Source organism: Dermacentor albipictus, chromosome 7, assembly GCF_038994185.2.
Source record: "Dermacentor albipictus isolate Rhodes 1998 colony chromosome 7, USDA_Dalb.pri_finalv2, whole genome shotgun sequence".
Lineage (NCBI taxonomy): Eukaryota > Metazoa > Arthropoda > Arachnida > Ixodida > Ixodidae > Dermacentor > Dermacentor albipictus.
The window spans coordinates 51,080,443-51,101,997 of NC_091827.1; the positions used below are offsets into that span (position 1 = coordinate 51,080,443).

The 21,555-nt window shown below is 48.0% G+C and overlaps 1 protein-coding gene, 1 long non-coding RNA gene, 1 other non-coding gene and 1 pseudogene across 3 annotated transcripts in view; 1 reads left to right on the forward strand and 3 right to left on the reverse strand.

Moving 5' to 3' along the window:
• Positions 1-1,775: 1,775 nt before the first annotated feature.
• On the reverse strand, positions 1,776-1,981 carry LOC135910181 (U2 spliceosomal RNA; annotated as a pseudogene).
• Positions 1,982-4,457: 2,476 nt separating this feature from the next.
• LOC135910126 (uncharacterized) lies at positions 4,458-20,597 on the reverse strand. Its single transcript, XR_010566908.1, has 3 exons — positions 20,327-20,597; positions 13,380-13,486; positions 4,458-5,162 (listed from the first exon to the last, which is right to left on the reverse strand). It is a non-coding gene; the product is annotated as an uncharacterized lncRNA (long non-coding RNA).
• On the reverse strand, positions 5,746-5,937 carry LOC135910180 (U2 spliceosomal RNA). Its single transcript, XR_010566930.1, has one exon. It is a non-coding gene; the product is annotated as a U2 spliceosomal RNA (small nuclear RNA).
• Positions 6,625-21,555, forward strand: part of LOC135910125 (uncharacterized) — a 76,850-nt gene continuing 61,919 nt past the window's right edge. The window contains exon 1 of the mRNA XM_065442170.1: positions 6,625-6,819. Within this exon, the coding sequence (XP_065298242.1) occupies positions 6,723-6,819 (97 nt within the window). The 5' untranslated portion in view covers positions 6,625-6,722. The remainder of the gene's footprint in view (positions 6,820-21,555) is intronic.

Below are 21,555 nucleotides of genomic sequence, written 5' to 3' on the forward strand. Positions count from 1 at the left end.
AAAAGGCCGAGAAGCTACTACTACTTTATCTTAGCCAAAAGGCCGAGAAGCTACTACTACTTTACCTTAGCCAAAAGGCCGAGAAGCTACTACAACTTGTTCTTAACCAAAAGGCCGAGAAGCTACTACAACTTCTTAGCCAAAAGGCCGAGAAGCTACTACTACTTTATCTTAGCCAAAAGGCCGAGAAGCTACTACTACTTTATCTTAGCCAAAAGGCCGAGAAGCTACTACAACTTGTTCTTAGCCAAAAGGCCGAGAAGCTACTACTACTTTATCTTAGCCAAAAGGCCGAGAAGCTACTACTACTTGTTCTTAGCCAAAAGGCCGAGAAGCTACTACAACTTCTTAGCCAAAAGGCCGAGAAGCTACTACTACTTTATCTTAGCCAAAAGGCCGAGAAGCTACTACTACTTTATCTTAGCCAAAAGGCCGAGAAGCTACTACTACTTGTTCTTAGCCAAAAGGCCGAGAAGCTACTACAACTTCTTAGCCAAAAGGCCGAGAAGCTACTACTACTTTATCTTAGCCAAAAGGCCGAGAAGCTACTACTACTTTATCTTAGCCAAAAGGCCGAGAAGCTACTACAACTTGTTCTTAGCCAAAAGGCCGAGAAGCTACTACTACTTGTTCTTAGCCAAAAGGCCGAGAAGCTACTACAACTTCTTAGCCAAAAGGCCGAGAAGCTACTACTACTTTATCTTAGCCAAAAGGCCGAGAAGCTACTACTACTTTATCTTAGCCAAAAGGCCGAGAAGCTACTACTACTTGTTCTTAGCCAAAAGGCCGAGAAGCTACTACAACTTCTTAGCCAAAAGGCCGAGAAGCTACTACTACTTTATCTTAGCCAAAAGGCCGAGAAGCTACTACAACTTGTTCTTAGCCAAAAGGCCGAGAAGCTACTACTACTTTATCTTAGCCAAAAGGCCGAGAAGCTACTACTACTTGTTCTTAGCCAAAAGGCCGAGAAGCTACTACAACTTCTTAGCCAAAAGGCCGAGAAGCTACTACTACTTTATCTTAGCCAAAAGGCCGAGAAGCTACTACTACTTTACCTTAGCCAAAAGGCCGAGAAGCTACTACAACTTGTTCTTAGCCAAAAGGCCGAGAAGCTACTACAACTTCTTAGCCAAAAGGCCGAGAAGCTACTACTACTTTATCTTAGCCAAAAGGCCGAGAAGCTACTACTACTTGTTCTTAGCCAAAAGGCCGAGAAGCTACTACAACTTCTTCTTAGCCAAAAGGCCGAGAAGCTACTACTACTTTATCTTAGCCAAAAGGCCGAGAAGCTACTACAACTTCTTCTTAGCCAAAAGGCCGAGAAGCTACTACTACTTTATCTTAGCCAAAAGGCCTAGAAGCTACTACTACATTATCTTAGCCAAAAGGCCGAGAAGCTAACACGTTGATCTTAGCCAAAAGGCCGAGAAGCTAACACGTTGATCTTAGCCAAAAGGCCGAGAAGCTAACACGTTGATCTTAGCCAAAAGGCCGAGAAGCTAACACGTTGATCTTAGCCAAAAGGCCGAGAAGCTAACACGTTGATCTTAGCCAAAAGGCCGAGAAGCTACTAATACTTTATCTTAGCCAAAAGGCCGAGAAGCTACTACTACACGTTCACTTTCCCGCATCGCTTGGTCGACCAGCGGCTGAGCTTTCCAAAAATGACGGGGGGCAATAACATTTCCTGTTACCACCGATATAACAGCTCACGTCATGCGTACTATTACTTCAGTCCGATTTTGGATTGCATGAGAGTTTCCCACCACCGTGGGGGTGAGTGGGCCGATCCCGGAGGCAGTGCAATACCGGGCCAACCCGTGGCGGAGGTGAAGCAAGCTTGAAGCACTCCGCTCCGTTCCAAAAATAAGTTTAATATCTTGGGTCCAAATAGGACCCGTATAAGATATTAAGCTGATAAAAACAGATACTGTTTAGAAAAAGTTTATTTACACTATTTACAAGACAGCATAAAAGCAATCATACAATCAACACTATGTAAAATGACAATACAGAACTATACAACGTTAAACACATACTTTACATGTATGATGATAAGGAACATTGTATATAATACAAGGAAATGAAATTGAAAATAGTAACATGAAGTTGAAATTGAAGTGGCGTATTTATTGCCACTCCGGACGGAAGACTAGCTGCACTCGGCCGTTTCGAACATAAACAAACGGGCACGACCAGTGGCGGAGAAACTCCTGTTCCCCGAGGAAGAACAGTTCGTCCGCGAGGAAAGCGAACACCTCTTGCCTCAAGCGACCCATTATGGGCCACAGTGCTCTGCGGCGACAGTTTCCTGCCACAGCTTCACAGCGGTTTCGCCACAGACTGAACAGGGCTGCCACGAGAAGAAGGCCGGCGAAACGCCCGCGCGGAAACCTTCCGCTCGATACAAAGTCCCGGACGCCCTGGCCTCGAAATCCCGCATGGACGGCGCGCCAAAATACGCGTGCGACAACGCACTCGATTGTTGCGAGTCTGTTTGTCTCCACCGACGTGCAGTTTGGACATGTGGAGACACGCACCACGCCCCAGCGTTCTAGCCTATCCCGGGTTGGGAGCAGGCCCCAGCCGAGTCTCCAAATAAAATCGCGAAGGTGGCCAGGCAGCGCAGCCGCGGCAATGCGCTTCCACTGGAGACGATGCGCTATGGGACGTCGGTCAGGGGGCACCAAGGGTAGAAGGACAGCGCCCATTATTTCCACAACCCTATCAGAGCAGGGGTCGACGTCCGGACACGTGGCTGACAGATGTCTGCGGAAGGCCACGCTTGTCCTGTACACTGCAGGAGCTTCCGCCGACTGCGGTCCACGATTCACGGGGCTCGTAGGCAGCAAAACCCGCAGTGAGGTGCCAAGGAAGTACCTTGCAATGGTCTGCGCGGGGGAGCCATCATTGGCCAGGGTCCGCATTACAGTCCGCAGTAATAGTACGGAGGCTGTTACTGAAACATTCGGGAAGGATAAGCTGCCGCGATCACGGGGCTGGGCTAACGCCGGTCGTGCCAAAAGCTCAGTGCCACACGCCCGAAAACACGAGTTGGCACTGCTTTGCACACTCCTCAAGACACGAAGGTGGGGCTTAGCAACGTGGCACAAGTACCAAAAATTCCCTAAGAAGATAGACTGCACGAGGTAACGCCGTTCGAGAAGAGGCAAGTCGAAATCACGGGCTGCCTGAACGTTGTTCTTTAGTGTATCTATGACGGGAATCCACATGCCCTCCCAAATGCCTGATGGATCGAAACATACACAAAATCTTTATTTTAGGATGCCACTGTAATGGCGAGGCAATATGGAGACGTGAATTTGGGGAACCGATGAAAAAATATTTGCTTTTGGAATAATTTAGCCTTGCACCTGATATTGAACTGTGGTCTTGAAATGTGTTCAGGGCATAAAGGAGCGACTGTTCGTTGTGGACATACAGTGTAATGTCATCCGCACATGCCGTTACTTTGACAAGATGAGCTACCGGGTAGCGGAAGGCCTCTAATATGCGGATGACGTTCTAAGGCTATTAGGTAAGGTTCTAAGGATAAAATAAACAAAACTGGAGAAAGAGGGCAACCCTGACGGACCCCTCTCGTAACAGGAAAGGGCCTACTTTCGCGTGAGTCTAAGGACAATGTGCTTTCTATATTGCTGTACATTGCTCGGATCAAATGAATAAAACTTGGGGGGAAACTGAAAGCGTCTAATGTTCCATATATATATTCGTGTTCTAAGTAGTCGAATGCTTTTTCCTGGTCCAGAGAGACTAACAAGCCTTGACTATGGCGACCAATCGTGTACTGAATTATGTCGCGTGTAACACACGAGTGAGTATGTATTTCACGGCCCGGTATTGAGCCCGCCTGGTGCCACGCGATAAGCGACGGGAGGAGGTTTCTGAGTCGGCGAACAATTACACAGGCTAAAATTTTATAATCGACGTTTAGAAGAGTGATGGGACGCCAATCGTCGGGGTGCGTTGATGTAGGCTCTTTCTTGAGGATCAGTGAAATGCGAGCTTTACCAAAGGAAAGCGGCAAGGTGCGATCTTCAAAGCACCGTCCTAATACTCGCGTGAGCAATGGTCCAATGGCGTCCCAGAACTCCGAATAAAACTCCACAGGGAGACCGTCTGGGCCTGGGGCCGACCCACGCTTCATTGTATCCAGCGTTTCCTTGATCTCGTCACTGGATGGCGGAGCAAGGAGCGCTTCGCACGATTGGCTGTCAACGCGTGGCAGTGCGCCCAGCAGGGGATGCGCGGACGCTCGGGCAGCCTCGATGGAAAGAGTCTTTTGTGCCACGTTTCTGAAGTGCGCGACGAAGTCGTAAAAGTCGCGGGAACCGGCATCAGGCGGGGGAGGGGGCGTCCGAATCCAGAGAATGGGTCGGTAATCCCTTCGGACGAAGAAATGCGCGGCGAGCGTACCTGAGGACTTCGGGGTGCGCACACGGCGCACGCCTACAGCGCCAAGCGGCAGCCGACAGCGAGGAAGCGCGCACTAGCCGCTGGTAGCGCTCGACAAGCTCATTCCTCCACGCGCACATAACTGGCGTCGGAAGCGGGCTGCGCCGTGCGATGCGCAACTTCGTCACCAACGCCGTCATTTCCCCGGAGACGCGAGCCCGGAGGGCTCGGCCCGACGCACTGCAGTGGTGACGCCACTGCTCTTTTAACATATCCCAGTCATCTGGGTCGGCTCCGATGAGGGACGCCCTAACAGCTCGCAGTAGACCGGCTTTGGAGTCTTACTAATGCTCGTTTAGTGTTTGTTGGGTATTTTGGACGTTTTTGTGCTGGCATAGAAGTGTGTGTTAGTGTAGTGTGTGCTTACCTAGTGATGTTCTATATTGGCTGCGATATGCGCTGCATAGATGTTTCGTGATGCAGCGACGGTCTCGCTCACAGCAAGTTTTTTGAACAGCCGCAGATATTTGCGGCTGCAGAAGCGTCGCATAACCCGGTCGTTCTTGGGATGCCACGATCCAAGTGCCCCGATGATGATGGCCTCCACGGTGACTTTCTGGAACTTGCGTAGCAGGTACTTCCGGACTGGTTCCTACTTCTCCTCCTTCCCTTGGCGGGCCGCGTTCAGGGCTGCAGGCCGGTTCTCGAACGGGCAAGTTACATCAACGATGATCGCCTCCTCGCCCCTGCAAAGCACAAGGTCAGGACGGAGATTAGTATTACCTACTAATCGATTCTCGCGGGTGACAGTGAACTTGGCGGAGGCAGCGGCTTTCACTCGGTTCACGAAGCTACACGTTGATTTTAGCCAAAAGGCCGAGAAGCTACTGTACTACTTTATCTTAGCCAAAAGGCCGAGAAGCTACTGTACTACTTTATCTTAGCCAAAAGGCCGAGAAGCTACTGCTACTTTATCTTAGCCAAAAGGCCGAGAAGCTACTATACTACTTTATCTTAGCCAAAAGGCCGAGAAGTTACTATACTACTTTATCTTAGCCAAAAGGCCGAGAAGCTACTACTACATTATCTTAGCCAAAAGGCCGAGATGCTACTACATTATCTTAGCCAAAAGGCCGAGAAGCTACTACACGTTGATTTTAGCTACCACACGTTCACTTTCCCGCATAGCTTGGTCGTCCAGCGGCGGTGCTTTTCAAGAACGACGTGGGGGCAATGACATTTCCTGTTACGACCGATATAACAGCTCACGTCATGAGTAATAATACTGGAGTCTGATTTTGGATTGCATAAGTTTCCCACCCCCGTAGGGGTGAGTGGGCCGATCCCGGAGGCAGTGCAATACCGGGCCAACCCGTGGCGGAGGTGAAGCAAGCTTCAAGCACTCCGCCCCATTCCAAAAATAAGTTTAATATCTTGGGTCCAAATAGGACCCGTATCAGATATTAAGCTGATAAGAACAGATACTACACTTTGATCTTAGCCAAAAGGCCGAGAAGCGATAAAAAGCACTGGACCGAGGTCTGAACACACCATTTCAAACCCAAAAGCGAACTCTAGTGTTCTCATCAGCCCGTGCAAATAAAACGCCTCTTTTGCGGCACACAATCTGAGATGGTCGCTTTGGGGAATGCTAGGATTCTTTCGCCGCAGTACTTCTAGTTTAAGATATCGCCATGTTATTTAATTTATTAGTAGATTGGAATAACAAGCACCAGATTCAACAATATGCGCGTGCAGACACTCTCGACAGCACGGTGACGTAGGACAGCATAACGGTCGATAATGTGAAGTTGCATACAGACAGCCCAAAAAGCAATCACTTTTTTCTCCCAAATTATAATTTTTGCGACAAAATCCTACACATAGCCAAGTCGACAAAATCGACGAAAAACATTACTGGTAGCAAGGCGCGACGACGTCACATTCAACATGGCTTCACCCATGGCTTCCCCGTTCGCGACTTCCCCCCTGCGCGCGTCAGCCGCCAACGCGACAAGTTCGTATCGCCAGCTTTATCGGGAATATTTATCATATCTAGCAGAGCCAATTCCGAATGGGCGCACGCGTTATCACCAAAGTATACGATTACAGGCAAGAAAAAACTCTCTAGGAGGCAGGCGAGCGCCGTGAATCCGTGCGGCGTCTCTACACGCCCGCGCAACCACCCACTGCTTCTTGCTGTTCAAGGGTTGCAGCTGCTTCCGAGACTTCCAAGGCATCGCCACGCACTGCGATACCGTCGTCATTGATTGGAGTTTGTTTTGACGCAGTGAGTCTAGTTTAAAATGTCTCTCTTCAAAGGTTGCAGCTACTTCCGGCACTTCCAAGGCACCGCCATACGCTGCGATAGCGTCGTCATTGATTGGAATATGAAATCTCGAGGTAATAACGCTGCCCCGCTACGTCAAACCGCAATCATCTTTTTTTCTCGCAACATTTATTTCAGCGCGAATGTGTGCGTTAAGCTGCGATGAAGCGACGCTGTTTCGAGGCGAGCGCCGAAGCCGTGCAACATTTCAGTTGCGTTGCTCATCGACCAGGGCTCATCTGTGTGTGTGTGCGGGTTTAGCTCTGCACCTAACACGGAGGAACGTATTCCTTTCCAACCATAACGCTTACAAGGCTAGTGGAGACGTCGCTACGAATCTGCATAGAGGTTTAGGTGAGCGCCGGAGGTGTGCAACGTCTCACGCCCTTAACTCGGACCTCCCGTTTAATAAATGAGGAATTCTCACAGTGCAGCAGCCGCTGAAGCGGTACTAACGAAATCTCGCGAGACACAAAATCAAATTGCAATGAACTATGCAGTCGCATAACTTTGACTTAGACCACATTTTATTTCGACCAGATAGGATTGCATAACAGAAGCGACGTTGTACAGGTAGTCCCTAGTCCACCGTCTCCGCCCACCGTGGCTGGAGTGTACTAGATAAGAGCAGTGGATCCAGTGAGGGCTCCCGTTGAGGCTTTTTTGTTGTTGAAAAGCTTGTAGCGCCACCATCGCCTTCCCCTGAATGAGCGGCGCCGCGCGCCTGCCGGATGATTGTCGCGTCGGGAAACCCTACCGCAGCTGCATGGAGCTTTGACAGACGTTTTACTCTGCTGCATCTAGTTTTGATACTCGGTGACAGAAACAGTGATTATATTCGCCACCCACTTGTAGTTAATAAAATGGAGAAAGACCGACTGGAACGATGCAAACGACGCAACAGCGACGGTGCGTCGAGCAGACGACAGCTACTGCGCCCGGGAGCTCGCCTCAGCAACTGGGCGTTGCCGAAACAGCCAAAGGTTTCGGATGAAGCGACGGCAGCGCCGCCGCAATTTCCGCGTTTTTTGCATCACCCTCGGCGTTTGCCGGTGCCCGCTCGGTCCACTCTCTTTCTTTAGTACCGTGACCTACTGGAACTCCAGACCTGTACAGTAAGCGACTTTTATGAGAGTCGCCTGCGCCTACTTTTTTGTTGTTGCAACCGTTGACCGTTGGTGTCGCTTTTATGGCCTGTTCGTCTGCTAGTATACGGTTGACGGGCGGCGTTGTAATTAGAACGGCGGCTGTTGTGACGAACAGCTAGCATAGTTGATTATTTTTGTGAATACAGTGACAGCGATGTCACCAGGCTTTGGTCGGTCACTTGGCTCCAACGTTGACTGCCCGAACTTGAAAAATGTCGGTGCGTGTAGTCCGCAAAATAGCGTTATATAGCCGCTCCTATTGCCTTTTCATGCAGTCCCAAACCGTACATATCTTGCACATTCAGTAACATTGTTTCTAGAGTTCGTAAAGTACACAAAAGTTTCACCGCATACATTGTAAAGTTCACTTTCCGCTTTTTTACAAACTGGGAAGCACCGTAACGTTCGACGACAAAACGACAACCACTTATTTTAACAGTGTGTCGTGAGTTCAAAAAATGGCTGTGGCTTAGCTAAGGTTAAGCCCAGGATGCGAAGCATACTAGCCTTTATTTTAACGCGACAGCGTTAAGGAGCTCGTGTCGCAGAAACGCCGGTGTCGTCGGCGTCGGCTCGGGTGTGCGGCGCTTGCTCAGGCGCACATTTCGTTGTCGCGCCGAACGCTGCGTTGCTCGACGCTCACCGCGTCCGATGCGGGGCGCGTAGTCGCTGCGCCGTAGCAAAGCCACCTAGAAACAGTCTCTGTACCACGCCGCAACCTTCGCTTCTCATTCCAACGAGCAGCTCTGTCTCCAGGAGGCATCTCACCTCGTGAGAGTCTAGCAGAGGCAAGCGCAGCTGCTTATATTAGCCCCGAGAAAGAGGAATGGCGCCCTCTCGCGAGTGACGTCACGGCCAGGACGCCGCTCGCTCCGGCTCGCTCGGCTGCCGCGCGCGCTTGTTCCCTTCGTGTATGCTTGGGGTATAGGTGGCTCGAGCCGTACGTATTGAAGAATAAGTCGGCTTCTTTCAGCTGCAATACCTTAACCACAGTTTCTTCTTCAAAAGCGTGTGAGTCGAGAAACTTTGCGACTTGGATATCGCAAGCTAAGTAGCGTTAAAGGGGTCTACAAGTTTTTGCAATGCATATATGCGCCGTGTCTATCGGTAAATTTTGACTAAAAAGAGAATATCTGCAAATTCAACGCGCGAAGTTGTGTATGATGCTTCGCTAAACACTTAACATTCCTTTAGTATTTAGCTATGAGAGGTATTGCATTTTACGTGGAAGAAAAATTTGGTAATTGGCGTCAACATGTTATCCGATATTAGAAAGACACTGCCCAGCGAAGCTGTCATCATGATTCCTATTACTCTGTTGTGTTGTTCTATTCAAATATGGCCATTCATTAATGCGTAAAAAAATAGTTAGGCGCGCATTTCTTATGAAAATGTTTGCTGCTACTTTCATCGCCCTCTGAAACAGGCCTCCAAAAAACGAATTGCTCATGGCTGCTAACACGACGGCGTGTCATGTAGAGTATTTACATAGTTAATTCACAAACACCATAGTAGCAATCACCTGAGAGAAAAGTTTCGTTGTTTAGATCGACAGCCACTCAATTGAAAGTGATGAAATGTATCATAGTGGCCCTCAGTAGCCTTTATCGACAATATGGCCCACCCCTGATCACGTAACGGTAGCAATCGACTGTCCGTATGGCGAGGCACGCTATGTTCGCGAAACCCATCAGTTCACTTCAACTTCGAATTAAAACCATAAAGCATTTTTTTACAGTGCCAACTGGAATGGCTAAAGTATTCTCGAGCTACTACTACGCAGCTTAGATTGCCTACAAAAGGAAAATTCAAGCACCTTTTGTCTCACCATGTCTCGATCCAGCATTATTTAATTATACAAACGGATAACTATTCGCTTCGTCGGTACTTAAAAGAGAACCTTGCAGGCTAATTTAAGTTTGCTCCAATCCAATCGCAAACATTCATAAAGAAAGCACCACAAGCCTTGCATATACTTTCACTTGATTTCTGACCCTCCACAGGGGGAATTTCGATATCTTCAATATGTCCCATACTACTAGTCATTGACGCTTCGACTGCTTTCTGGCTACAGCTATGTGGTCCAGCAGGCATACTTCACTAAAAAAATTGGGCCGAGCAGCCTGTGTCAGTTTGCCAAACAGATTCGTCATGTATATTCCTTAAGCAACAAGCACCAGTAAATTTCTCAAGTGAGTTTGATGTGATTTGATTTATTAATTTCCGTTTACACACACACATGTACAGAGGAGTGGTAAATGGAGGTGGATGAGGGAAAAAAGCCGCACAGACGCGGCTTGAGGTAATCTCACCCTCTTATGGCTGCATGGGGTAACACATCAAGCGCCATATAAATTACATCTATATAGTGGCCATAAAACATTGCAGTTATACAATATATGAAAGCACAGTGAAATATTTCCACGATAACAATGCAAAACACACTGCGGCATTGAAATAAATAAATGATATTCACTTGGTAACATAGACAAAAAAAGAGGAACATAACATGCATTATTAATCATTAACAAACGCGCTCTAAAGAGGTGAGTTGAACGTGTAGCACGGAAAAGGGAATATATATTGGTACATTCCTATTTGTACTCTGTAAATAGCTGTAAGCCTTCATTAACTTTACTTCAAATTTCCGCTGCTTAAAAAAAATAAACACGTGAAGAACCGCCTAATGTTGACAAGCAGTTAAAGAAGCAAGTGAGACGTGTAGAATCTAAGCTCCAGTATTAGCTAAGTCACCGTGCTACTGCCGAGCGTTTCTGTGAGGAAATGCAAAAATTCGATATTATACCATGAACTACTCGTCGTGAGCAAACCTGTTTTAGCGGAATAAAATCAACGTAACTGCTGTAGTAGTCATATATAGCCAGCTTTGTGACATACTTGTTGCACCGCGGCAGGTATGGTATCATAACTGGATTCCTATAGGCTATGCTTTTGCGATTGTCTATCCGCGTATGAAAAACCCGCAATGGGCTGGTCTGCGTCGCTTCGGCTGGCACTGTAGCGTTGCCTTCGAGAGCTGCATTGTTGTCTAAGAAATTAGCTCTTTGAATAAATGTTCGCAAAGGAAGACGCCATAAAAATATATTTGAGACGACCACCATAAGTATACAAGCAGAGAGAACGAGGGCGAACAAACGAAAACACCGCAGAAAGCGCCCGTACAACGCACGAACTGTAGCAGACGACAGGCGCGAGTCCCCTCCCTGACGTCACGCGAGCGGCGCTCGCAGCGCCGCTCGTGTTCGTTCTCGGGGCTAATACCGCTGCGACGCCGCGAGCGACGGTGCGAGTTGGAGCCCAGTTTCACCTCTGTCGTGACGTCACGGTGTCACGTGGTATTGAAGGCGACACCGCCGCGCCGGAGGAGCTGGGTTGAGCCCTAGTAATATGCTTCGCATAAAATAGAATTACACATGCAGCTTCGAATTCAGTGCGTACATATCTTACGCACCACCATTATGCTGCCGCCGTACCACGGAGGACAGCTTTGCGTGCAATTTAGAAAAAGTTCCATGACACAACGCCTGCAGTTTAGCACGTTTTAAAGCACTGGGACCCCTTTTGCAAGCTTTCAGCTCGCCTAGACACCCAAGCAATATAAAAAAATCTATGCTCACATTTCCTAGAAACATACGCGAGTAATTATTTGCACACGTACATTTGGCGCAGCAATTACTTGTGACAACCTTTATCCCACCTTTCTTCACCGGCACGCAGCAGTAAATTCTAATGTCATCTCTGACATTAGACTATCTGTAATCAACTCAAGAAAGCTAGCTTATCCTATGAATCCTTTAAAACAACTTTTAGCAAACTCTCACGAAGGTTAGGTATGAGAATCTTATGCCACCTGCGCTCGCTTTTTACCATTCTTGCACCGCTGCTCCTGCTCTAACGTCACTTTTGCGTATTCAAATGCAAAAGATTCGCAGATCTTGCTTTCTTTTTAGATTTGTGAATTCTTTCACTCACCACTAATACAAGCTCTTTGTGCCTGCCGAAATGGCAGCACGGGCATTGGAACAAATCGCAGAAGCAGACGACAACGAACAGATTGTAACTAGCGCCACTTCTCCCGTACGTGCTATCCCTAGCGGCAAAACAGCTTAACTAGACCAGGCGTGCCAGGCGAGGGACATCTGTGAAGGTCTGCAGTTTAGTAGGTCATGTCTAGTACACTGTAGTCGTGGCGGCTGCCACTCGATGGCACTACAAGCACGCTAGCACCCGTCGCGGCCGCGCTGAAGCGACAGAATGTGCGCGGCTTGGGCTGGTTCAGCGGCTCTAAATTGCGCACTGCGCGGGCTTTCCGCACGATATAGCAAAACCACTGCACCTTGAAAAGCCGTTACCGCTGAGTACTCAAAGCTCGTGTTTACGTTTGTTCTGTAATTTCAAGGAAGGAGCCGACACGCGCCGAAGAAACGGCGTAGAAGTGCGATACACTCTTCTTGTATTCGCTTATCTTGAACGATTCGCAAAAGGGAACGACAATGGAACCTCCTGTTTAAATCCTTTGCCGTGTGTCAGTGTGGATTAATGCTCAAAATATGGAAGGAAGCATTGACATATGACACATTCCCCCCTCCCCCCCCCCTTTAGTTCCGATAAAAAAAACTGTCACAGCACTGTTCCGCCTTTTCAGGTGTATTTATGGAAGAGGCGGACGTTACTTACGCGAGGGATCACAATGCCGATGTAGCTAATTAAGAAGATTCACTAATTACCTTTCTCATTTTTTACTCCAGGGCATATATGCTATAATTTCGAGACTGAAGCTGAGCAAGTCTAGTAACACTTGTGAAATAAGCGGCCCTAAAGCGCGCTACGAAATATGTAGGCGTTCCAGCTAACTGTTTCCCAAAACCATTGTTGGATACGGACTCTTTTCCTGGCATCACTCAAGTTCCCCGACCACATCCAATCACCGTCGCATTCCAATTATGGTGCGCCGGGGCGCGTCTACCACGTTACCAGACCCGTCAGACAGATTGGCGATTCCCACCTCATGCTCCGCAGGTCGAGCTATTGTCTACGCCCATGCGTGACTCTTCCCGAAAGTGCAACGGGAGGCTGGCACGGTTCCAGGTAGTTGATCTTGGTCCCGAGCAAAGCTGTTTAGCGGCTCTGGAAGGTCGTTCGAGGACAACCCGTATAGCAACTGATTTCAATGTTGCTGCAGAACTGCTACGGGTAGGCAACGCACAGTTAGGGCTCCCGAGGAGCAGCGTGAATACGAGGAGCGGCAAAGTGAAAAATAAAAGAAACGGCAATACGACTAGCGGCGGTGTGCTGTCAAAACTACCATTACTACCATTACTCTCATTATTTTTTTATGTTACTAAAAACACTGAAGCCTTGGCAGTAAGACCACGTATTGCGAGCGTAACGGCTGCGACTAAAGGTAGACAAGAAAAACAGTTTAGCACACCGCCATACGATTGTAACGTGAAAAGTTTGCTCACCGCCAGACGAACCATTTGAGAATGCGAAGTGACAGCGGGCTCCGAGCGCATCGTTGGGCCAGAATTCAGCTCCGGGACATCGTCGACGTTGTCGCAGCTCGGTCCCCCTACAACAGGAGAACAATTCTGAAACAGCAAAACGCTGGCCGACAAGGATGCTTACAGATATGTAAGGTTTAAAACGTTTGGAGCAGAGCGATCGAGCTGTCGCCATCTTCCACTTCCTGACTGATCGCAACAACCCGTCGTCGACGTCGCTTCTTATTCGCATGGCGCACGATGAAACTTGCGTCCGGCGCGAAACAAGCTGTTCGCGAATTGCGAACAAAAATTAGCGGCTCTAACTTAATCGAGGGTAGGTGTTAGCATGAAATGGCAACCGGCAAAGCAGATCGGGTGAAGATGATACTAGCCACAATCTTACAGTGGGTGTACCGCACGTTCGCATACGGCACACCCCACTACACCACACCATAGAATAAAGAACCAACTTGCCACACTGTGCACTGGCCCACGTGTGCGCGACAGCCTCCTGTCACATGCAGAACCTCATCGTAAGAGTCGTCTTGGTCTAACAGCCATCCGCTTTGCGCCGCACGCAACCAGCATGGGCGCTACCGGACGCGCCGTGGGCCTCGCGAACTGCTGGCGTTGAAAAGAGTACGGACAACTCTGTCTCAGTGCCCAAAGATGACACTCAATTGTATAGCGCCCTGTATCTGCCTTTTGAAACGTTGGTATTGGAAATGACAAATAAGGCTTCAGCGTACTAGAAGTTACAGCTTGAGTGAACAAACACTAGGAAGAACTTGGAAGCAATACTTTTTTAAAAAGTTGTTTGAATGCAATGCGGTCCTTGTTGCGTGTGCCGAGGTATGCGTGGCCGCCAGGAGGTCTGGACCCCACTTCACGCAGAGTCGGAGACGAGGAGAGCTTTCTCGGCGAAGAATTTATTTTATTTACAGATACTGTCGGTCCACATCAGGACCAAGACAGGAGTGGTAACAATATATCAGCATACAGCAAGCAGTGAACGGAACAATAGAATACAGTGATACAGCAATGTATGCGCTGTTGTTGTAAATATTCGGACAAAAGTTCGGAAAACTGCTCGCGTGTCCCTGCGTTTACAATGTTTGCAGGGAGACAATTCCAGCCCCGCGCTGTCGAAAGGAAGAATGAATATTTGTAGCAATGCTTGTGAAATCGATTTTCCTTAACGTGTCTGCTATGTTTATTTCGCACTATGCGGGTCTTAGATTCATTTATGTAGCGAGACTTATCAACAAGCAGAAGCTCATTGATGATTAAATAGAAAAGGCTAAGTCGTTTTTCCTTCCTCCTGACAGTAAGTAGGGGCAGGTTTGCTCTCGCGTAAAGTGGTGTTACGGCGTCTTGCCGGCGGTATCGGGAATAAATAAACCGCAATGCACGTCTTTGAACTTGCTCCAATTTTGCCACTGAATCTTTGAAATACGGATCCCACACCACACATGCATATTCTAATACTGGGCGCAGCACGAGCACCTTATAAGCAGTCAGTTTCGTGGCTGGAGATGCTAGCTTAAGGACACGTCGAATATAACCTAATCTCTGGTTGGCTTTCCCTACTACTTTTTTTAATGTGTGGTGTCCAACTAAGGTCAGAAGTTATTAAAATTCCGAGATATTTGTACTCGGTTACGCGATGAAGTGGTTCACCTTGTAGAGTGTATGTGAACGACAGAGGTTCATGTTTGTGTGTGATGGTCATACATAGTCTTTGCTGGCCACGTGTCGCACCACTGGTGCACTTTTCCTAAGAAGTTATTTAAACGTATCTGGTCACTAATAGATTTCACTTCTGTATATATGACACAGTCATCTGCGAATAACCTCGCTGTAACTGTGGCCGATTCTTCGATAAGGTCGTTTATATATACCAGAAACAGCACAGACACAAGAACTGAACCTTGAGGCACGCCTGATTTGACCTCACATACCTCCGACCTATTTTCATCAATACTGACGAACTGTCGGCGATCAGTAAGAAAGTCCTCCACCCATTTGACTACACCTGTATCTCCTAAAATAGCCTTTAGTTTAATTAACAGTTTTCTATGATTAACCTTATCAAACGCCTTTTTGAAGTCGAGAAAGATCAGATCTATTTGTCCCTTGCCATCGATTACTTTGCTGAAATCGTGAACACTTTCTAGTAATTGCGTTACGGTTGACAAGCCCTCGCGAAACCCATGTTGATAGTTAATAAGAATTTTGTTCTGTGACAGAAACAGCCGAATGTACTTAGAAACAATATGCTCTAACACTTTAGAACAGCCAGACGTTAGTGCAATGGGCCTGTAATTGGCAGTAGACGTGGTGTCACCGTCTTTAAATACGGGTATAACTTTACTAATTTTCCATTCTGCCGGAAGTGTGCCTGACCGTAGTGACTTCGTGAAGATAATGAAGAGGTACTTCGCAGTCCACTCAGCATACCTCTTTAAGAACAGATTTGGTATCTCATCAGGACCTGCCGATTTCTTTGTATTTAGGTTAAGCAGCAAGTTTAATATTCCTTCATACGTTACCCACAGTTCCTCTGCAACAGGTAGCTGTTGGTGTACCTCAAATTTTGACTGTTTTCCGTCATCACTGGTGAACACACTAGCAAAAAAGTTATTGAAGGCGTCCGCTATATGACCTTTATCCTCAATAAGTCCCTCTTCTGTGCTTATTTTAGTGACCACCTTTTTAGTTGACGCCAGGTGCCTCCAAAACTTTTGGGGGGATTCACATAGAAAAGTATCCATAGTGACACCATAGTACTTGTCCCTGGATTCCTTCATCATTAACTTTAGCTGTTTACTTAAGTTTGACATATCATCACGAACAGCGGAATCATGTGTACGCTTATAAAGTGTCCTACGCCTTGCCACTTTTCTTTTCAGTTGTATGATCTCTCTCGTAATCCATGGGCTGTGCATTCGTTTTGTTTTACATTTGAGAGGTACAAAGCGACATATACATTTGTGAACCGTTCGCTTAAAGTTTAACCACAACTCATCGATATGCGCAGATTCATTTTCACTTAATTTTTCAAACTTCTCAAAAGAAAAGGCTAGTTCATCTATTATTGCAGTATCATCAGCTTCATTAAATTGTCTGTAATATGAAACAAGACTACGGACCCTTGATAAGGAACTTATATTTAAGGACAACCTTACAATTGAGTGATTCGAGATCCCGGGCAGAATGTCAACTCTATAGTATCTCGATAGAATGTTATGACATAAAAAAAAGAGGTCAAGAACAGATTTGCTATTACCGCAGACCCTAGTAAAATCACGTACTACTTGTGTAAGTCCATGTGAGAAGCACATATCTATATTTGCCGAGCCTGCGTCGCGGTCTCGCACACCCGTTTCCATTTCGTCCCATTCAACATCTGGAAGATTGAAATCCCCCGCTATGATAACGTTTTTGTTCTGAACGCGTAATTCATGCAGTTTCTTATTCAGTGCATCAATACTAGCGGCAGTACTTCCCGGAGCGCGATATATACGCATCCCACAATCAAGTCAGGGCGTCCAGGAATTTCGCAACATATTGCTTCAATGTCGGACGGTTTGTAAAGGACCGTGTATTTAAGGCTGCATTCCAGAAAGATGGCAACGCCGCCACCCCTGCTACTGCGGTCATTTCTGATAACGTTATATCCCGGAGGGCATATTTCACAATCTCGGACACCCTCATGTAGCCACGTTTCTGTTACAAATACTATATCTGGATGATGCTCAAGCAAAACGTGCTCCAGGTCTACAGCCTTATTAACAAGGCTACTGGCATTGAGGTTTAGTAGCCGAAGCTTGCCCGGATGCGTATGTCAGTCATTTAACGAAGCAGTGGTTTTTGCACCTGTATTAGGCGGGCTGTCAGTTACCCGATAGCGTTGGTTTGAGGCTTCATCCCATGCGCAGTGGCGTAGCTAGGTCGTCTGGCACCCGGGGCCCATAGGTCTTTTGTCACCCCCCCCCCCCCCTGATGTAGGCGAGGAAGGCGAGGATATCGACAATTTCCGGGTTTCAGCACCAGTACAGACGCCTTGGATACCGCGCCCGTTCCCCAGGTCACCCTCTCCTTCGCCTTCTTTCCCAGAGATCGCGAATGCAGCAAATATACACGCTGTTTTTCCTGCGCCAAATAACACAGGGTGCTGCACTGATAACGTGTGATAAGCCCATGTGCACATCTTTTGTCAGACTGTAAGGCTTGGCAGCCAATACAAATGCGGCATCGTGGACAACATGACTCACATCACAAGTAACAAAAATATATCTTTATAATAAAGTTTTAATTACCAATTTTAGCGGCAATATTGCATTTGCAAAACTGAAGCCCGACATTCATATCTTGTCCAACAACAACTTCACAAAAATCGTCGTAGGCAATATGGCACGCAGTATTTTGTCTGTGGGCAGCCCTGAACGAAAAGGAAAATTAAATTGTTTGTCAGTGACGCTGATCTCCCCACCCTATTAGAAAACGCTACCTGCCTCCCTGCTGCGCGGGCGCCAATGCTACGACAATTGCGAGTTCTCTTCATTCTGATCAATAAAGCCTTGTTTTCATTTGCTGCCATAAGGACAAACGTGATTATCCGAGCTACGGTACCACCGCAAGATTGGGAGCAGGATAGAGCACGCTTCGCGTCGATTCTTGGCGTCAGCATAAAAAAAGAAAGAAAAGGCCGCGATGAAGCCCGTGCCAGTGAAAGCTTGCACTACTGTCGGTCTGCACTCGCAACGGAGAGGATTAAGGAATCAACGTCACTGGTCCACTATTTCATATTTATTTCGCTGCTGCCATATACTGGGCGCCGCCCGCAGTGCCAAAGGACTGTAGGTTGTAGCACCCAAAAACATTTTGTTTAGGAAGTTTTTGTTGAGGTAATAATATGACTTTGACTCCTCAATTCTCGAATTGAAGTGCTTCCTCTATAAGTAATAATTACGGGAATATTAAGGATATGGTTATTACTTATCTGCCATATTTTTCGCGCTACCGAGTTCCTAGTAATCACAAAAAGATTTAACTTCAAGGAATTTCGATCGGGAAATATCCTTACAAAATTCACCTTTTTTTAAAATTCTGTGCAGCTGATACAGACACTGTACTTGTGACATGAAGTCACACAACAACAAAAGTTTTCTTAAACTTTCGAGAGTAAGAAGGAAAGCGTGAAAATAACGGCAGGTTTCGCAGAGGCTTCTCGGAGCGAGCGGGAGAGGGGAAGTAAAAGCGAGCCGGACATCGCGGCGGGCCCGCGACTATACAGCCTGTCGAGTCATACGCCGCCTAACTCTTCGGCCGAACCGAGTCTGAAGACGATCCAGAGAATCCCATTCGCGACTTTTGACGGCCCCACTTATGCAACGTCGCTCTCAACGAACGCTTCGCCGTAAACGCGAGCGCCGGGCGCGCTGGTTGAACGCCCTCTTGCTGCTGTCTTTGTTCGTCTTCGCTGCGCGTTCTGAACGGAAGTGGGACCCAAGAGCCCCAACGCCTTACAACGCCTCACTGTATGTTTAGCGACTCCTGCTCCCAGCATGAACGCACATCACGAGCGCACTCCACATGAAACGTTCCGCTACGGAGAGTAGTTTAGCGACCGTTTCGCGAAATACATTTTTTTTTAGCCCGCACATTCGTGCAATTATTTCGTGGGGTGTTGATAGAGCTGCAGCCGACAATTCTGCGGCGCAACGCATCGGGTGCGTGAGCTCGGGCTACTGGGTACCGGAGCATTCTTTGCAATTTGCACCCAGTCAAGCCGGCGGAAAGAGGGGTTTCTTCAGGCGTATATGACACCCCCCTCCCCCCCAACTGGTCCCTTGCACCCGGGGCCCACGGCCCCCCGGCCCCCCCTATTGCTACGCCACTGCCCATGCGTACGTCAACCCGCCGTGGTTGCTCAGTGGCTATGGTGTTGGGCTGCTGAGCACGAGGTCGCGGGATCGAATCCCGGCCACGGCGGCCGCATTTCGATGGGGGCGAAATGCGAAAACACCCGTGTGCTTAGATTTAGGTGCAGGTTAAAGAACCCCAGGTGGTCAAAATTTCCGGAGTCCTCCACTACGGCGTGCCTCATAATCAGAAAGTGGTTTTGGCACGTAAAGCCCCAAATATTATATATTATTTCATGCGTACGTCATTCAGTTTATCTTCATTTTATCATACACAAGTGCGACTTTCTCTTTTCTTTTCCTGTTTTCTAATGCGCTGTTCCAAAGGCATTGTCTTTTCCTTCTTACATCATACGAGAAGTCCTCATTGATGAAAATATCTGTGCCCTTGAGCTTATTACGATTGCGTAGTACGTCATTTTTTTCTGTGAGGCTTTCCAGGCGCATAATGATGGGTCTTGGTCCGTTTGAAGAAGGTTTTCCAATTCGATGTATACGTTCGACACTTGCAACTGATAGATTCAGTTTCCCCTGCATAATTCCTACTACAACCTCCTGCTTCAAAGTTTCTTCCGTCTCATTCTGCGCATCTGGAATGCCTCTGATCACAATGTTATTACTTCTGCTGTGATTCTCTATTTGGTCAACCTTTTTTATCAGCTTCGCCACAGTGGACCGCAGAGTTAACAGTTCTGTTTCAGTCACTTCTACCCTTTTTACCAGTGTAGGTATCTGGGCCAAAGCCATTTCGGCACTAACAATTTTTTGTTTCATTTCTGTTATTTCTGCTTTGATTTCCCTTTGCCCTTCTATCAGCTGTAGGAGCAGTTCCTGCGTTTGAGGGCCAGGGTTTGTTTCCACGTCTCCACTACACGCTAGTAGCAATACAATGACCTCCCAACAGTCGGCAACAAGTACACTGACTGCCTGTGGGCTCGGCAGCACTACAAGACAACGACAATTATCTCGAATAGAGTCAGAGTAACGTTTGGGACCAACCTGTGCAAACAGCAAGACGGGGTTTAACATTCTTGTCTCTCCGGTGCTGCCAAGCCCACTGACGGCACAGATAGCTTCCTGGCTCGAAGAAACCGCCCCCAGGGTTGATGTCGATGATCCTAGTGCCTTCGCTGTCGACGCACCTTCGGCGACAAATGCCCGTTCCGTAGTTCCAAAGATTTCGTGAAGCTTGCGCACGTCCAAACTCGAAGCAGCTTGTTCCGACGGAGTAAAATCGTTATTGGCCTGTCCTGTAGCCGAACGAAGCAGCAGCAGCACCTGTGCAAACAGCAAGACAGGGTTTAACATTCTTGTCTCTCCGGTGCTGCCAAGCCCACTCAGTACAGTATGTACAAGTTGGCGTGGTTATCAGGAGAGACCAACCGAGCAGCTCCAAGCTGCTTAAATAACACTTCCCCGTCCCCAGATTCCCCTGATAGTCCCTAAGGACGAACACTTTCGAGAGAGAGAGGGTCCGGGCAGCCTCCGTGGTTCCAACGCCGCTTTCAGTGGCCGGCGCCTCCGGGCACCGCGCTGCGCCGTCAGGCCAATCTGGCGGTCGGTCGGTATGGTGCGCCGGGCAAGTTCAATGGCCCGGCATACGACAAAGGGAACAATCTGCAAGGCAAGGTGTCGAAACATAGTCCTTGGGTGGTCGGTAAAAGGGTTGCCCCTGGGCGCCGCCGCACAAAGGAAGGGGTGGGGTGCATTGCTGTCCGCACGAGGAAGGGCCGAATAGCAGTCAGTGAGCCGACGGCCGCTTCCGTCGTTGACGCCGTACAGCCGCGAGGACACCCAAGCCGTGCACTTAGTTGTCATGTGCCCGAAGCGGGCACCATGTGGGGATGAATGCTGTCTCCACGGTCGACACACCACAGCACTGGCCTCCCGCCAGGCAAATTCCAAGGCACAAACATAACATCCTGTACAAAGGGTGCGAAGATCTCGTTTCGTTCTCGCAGCTTAATTGCCCGGATGTTCTCGTTTCAGTGCCCGGATGACGGCTCTGGCTTTTGGCACAAGGTCACTTGAAGGTCGCTGACAACGGGAGCTAAAAGCGTATCATGCTTTAAAAAGTCATAAAGACACTGCAACGGCACGGATGAGCAGTTAGACTTAGCCAAGTTGGGCCCCTTCTCTAACTGGTGAAAAATACGTGACGCAAGACCACTTGAAATTAAAACAGCTAACAACGTTTCTCTATCAGTTTAAGTGTTCTATTTCGCAAG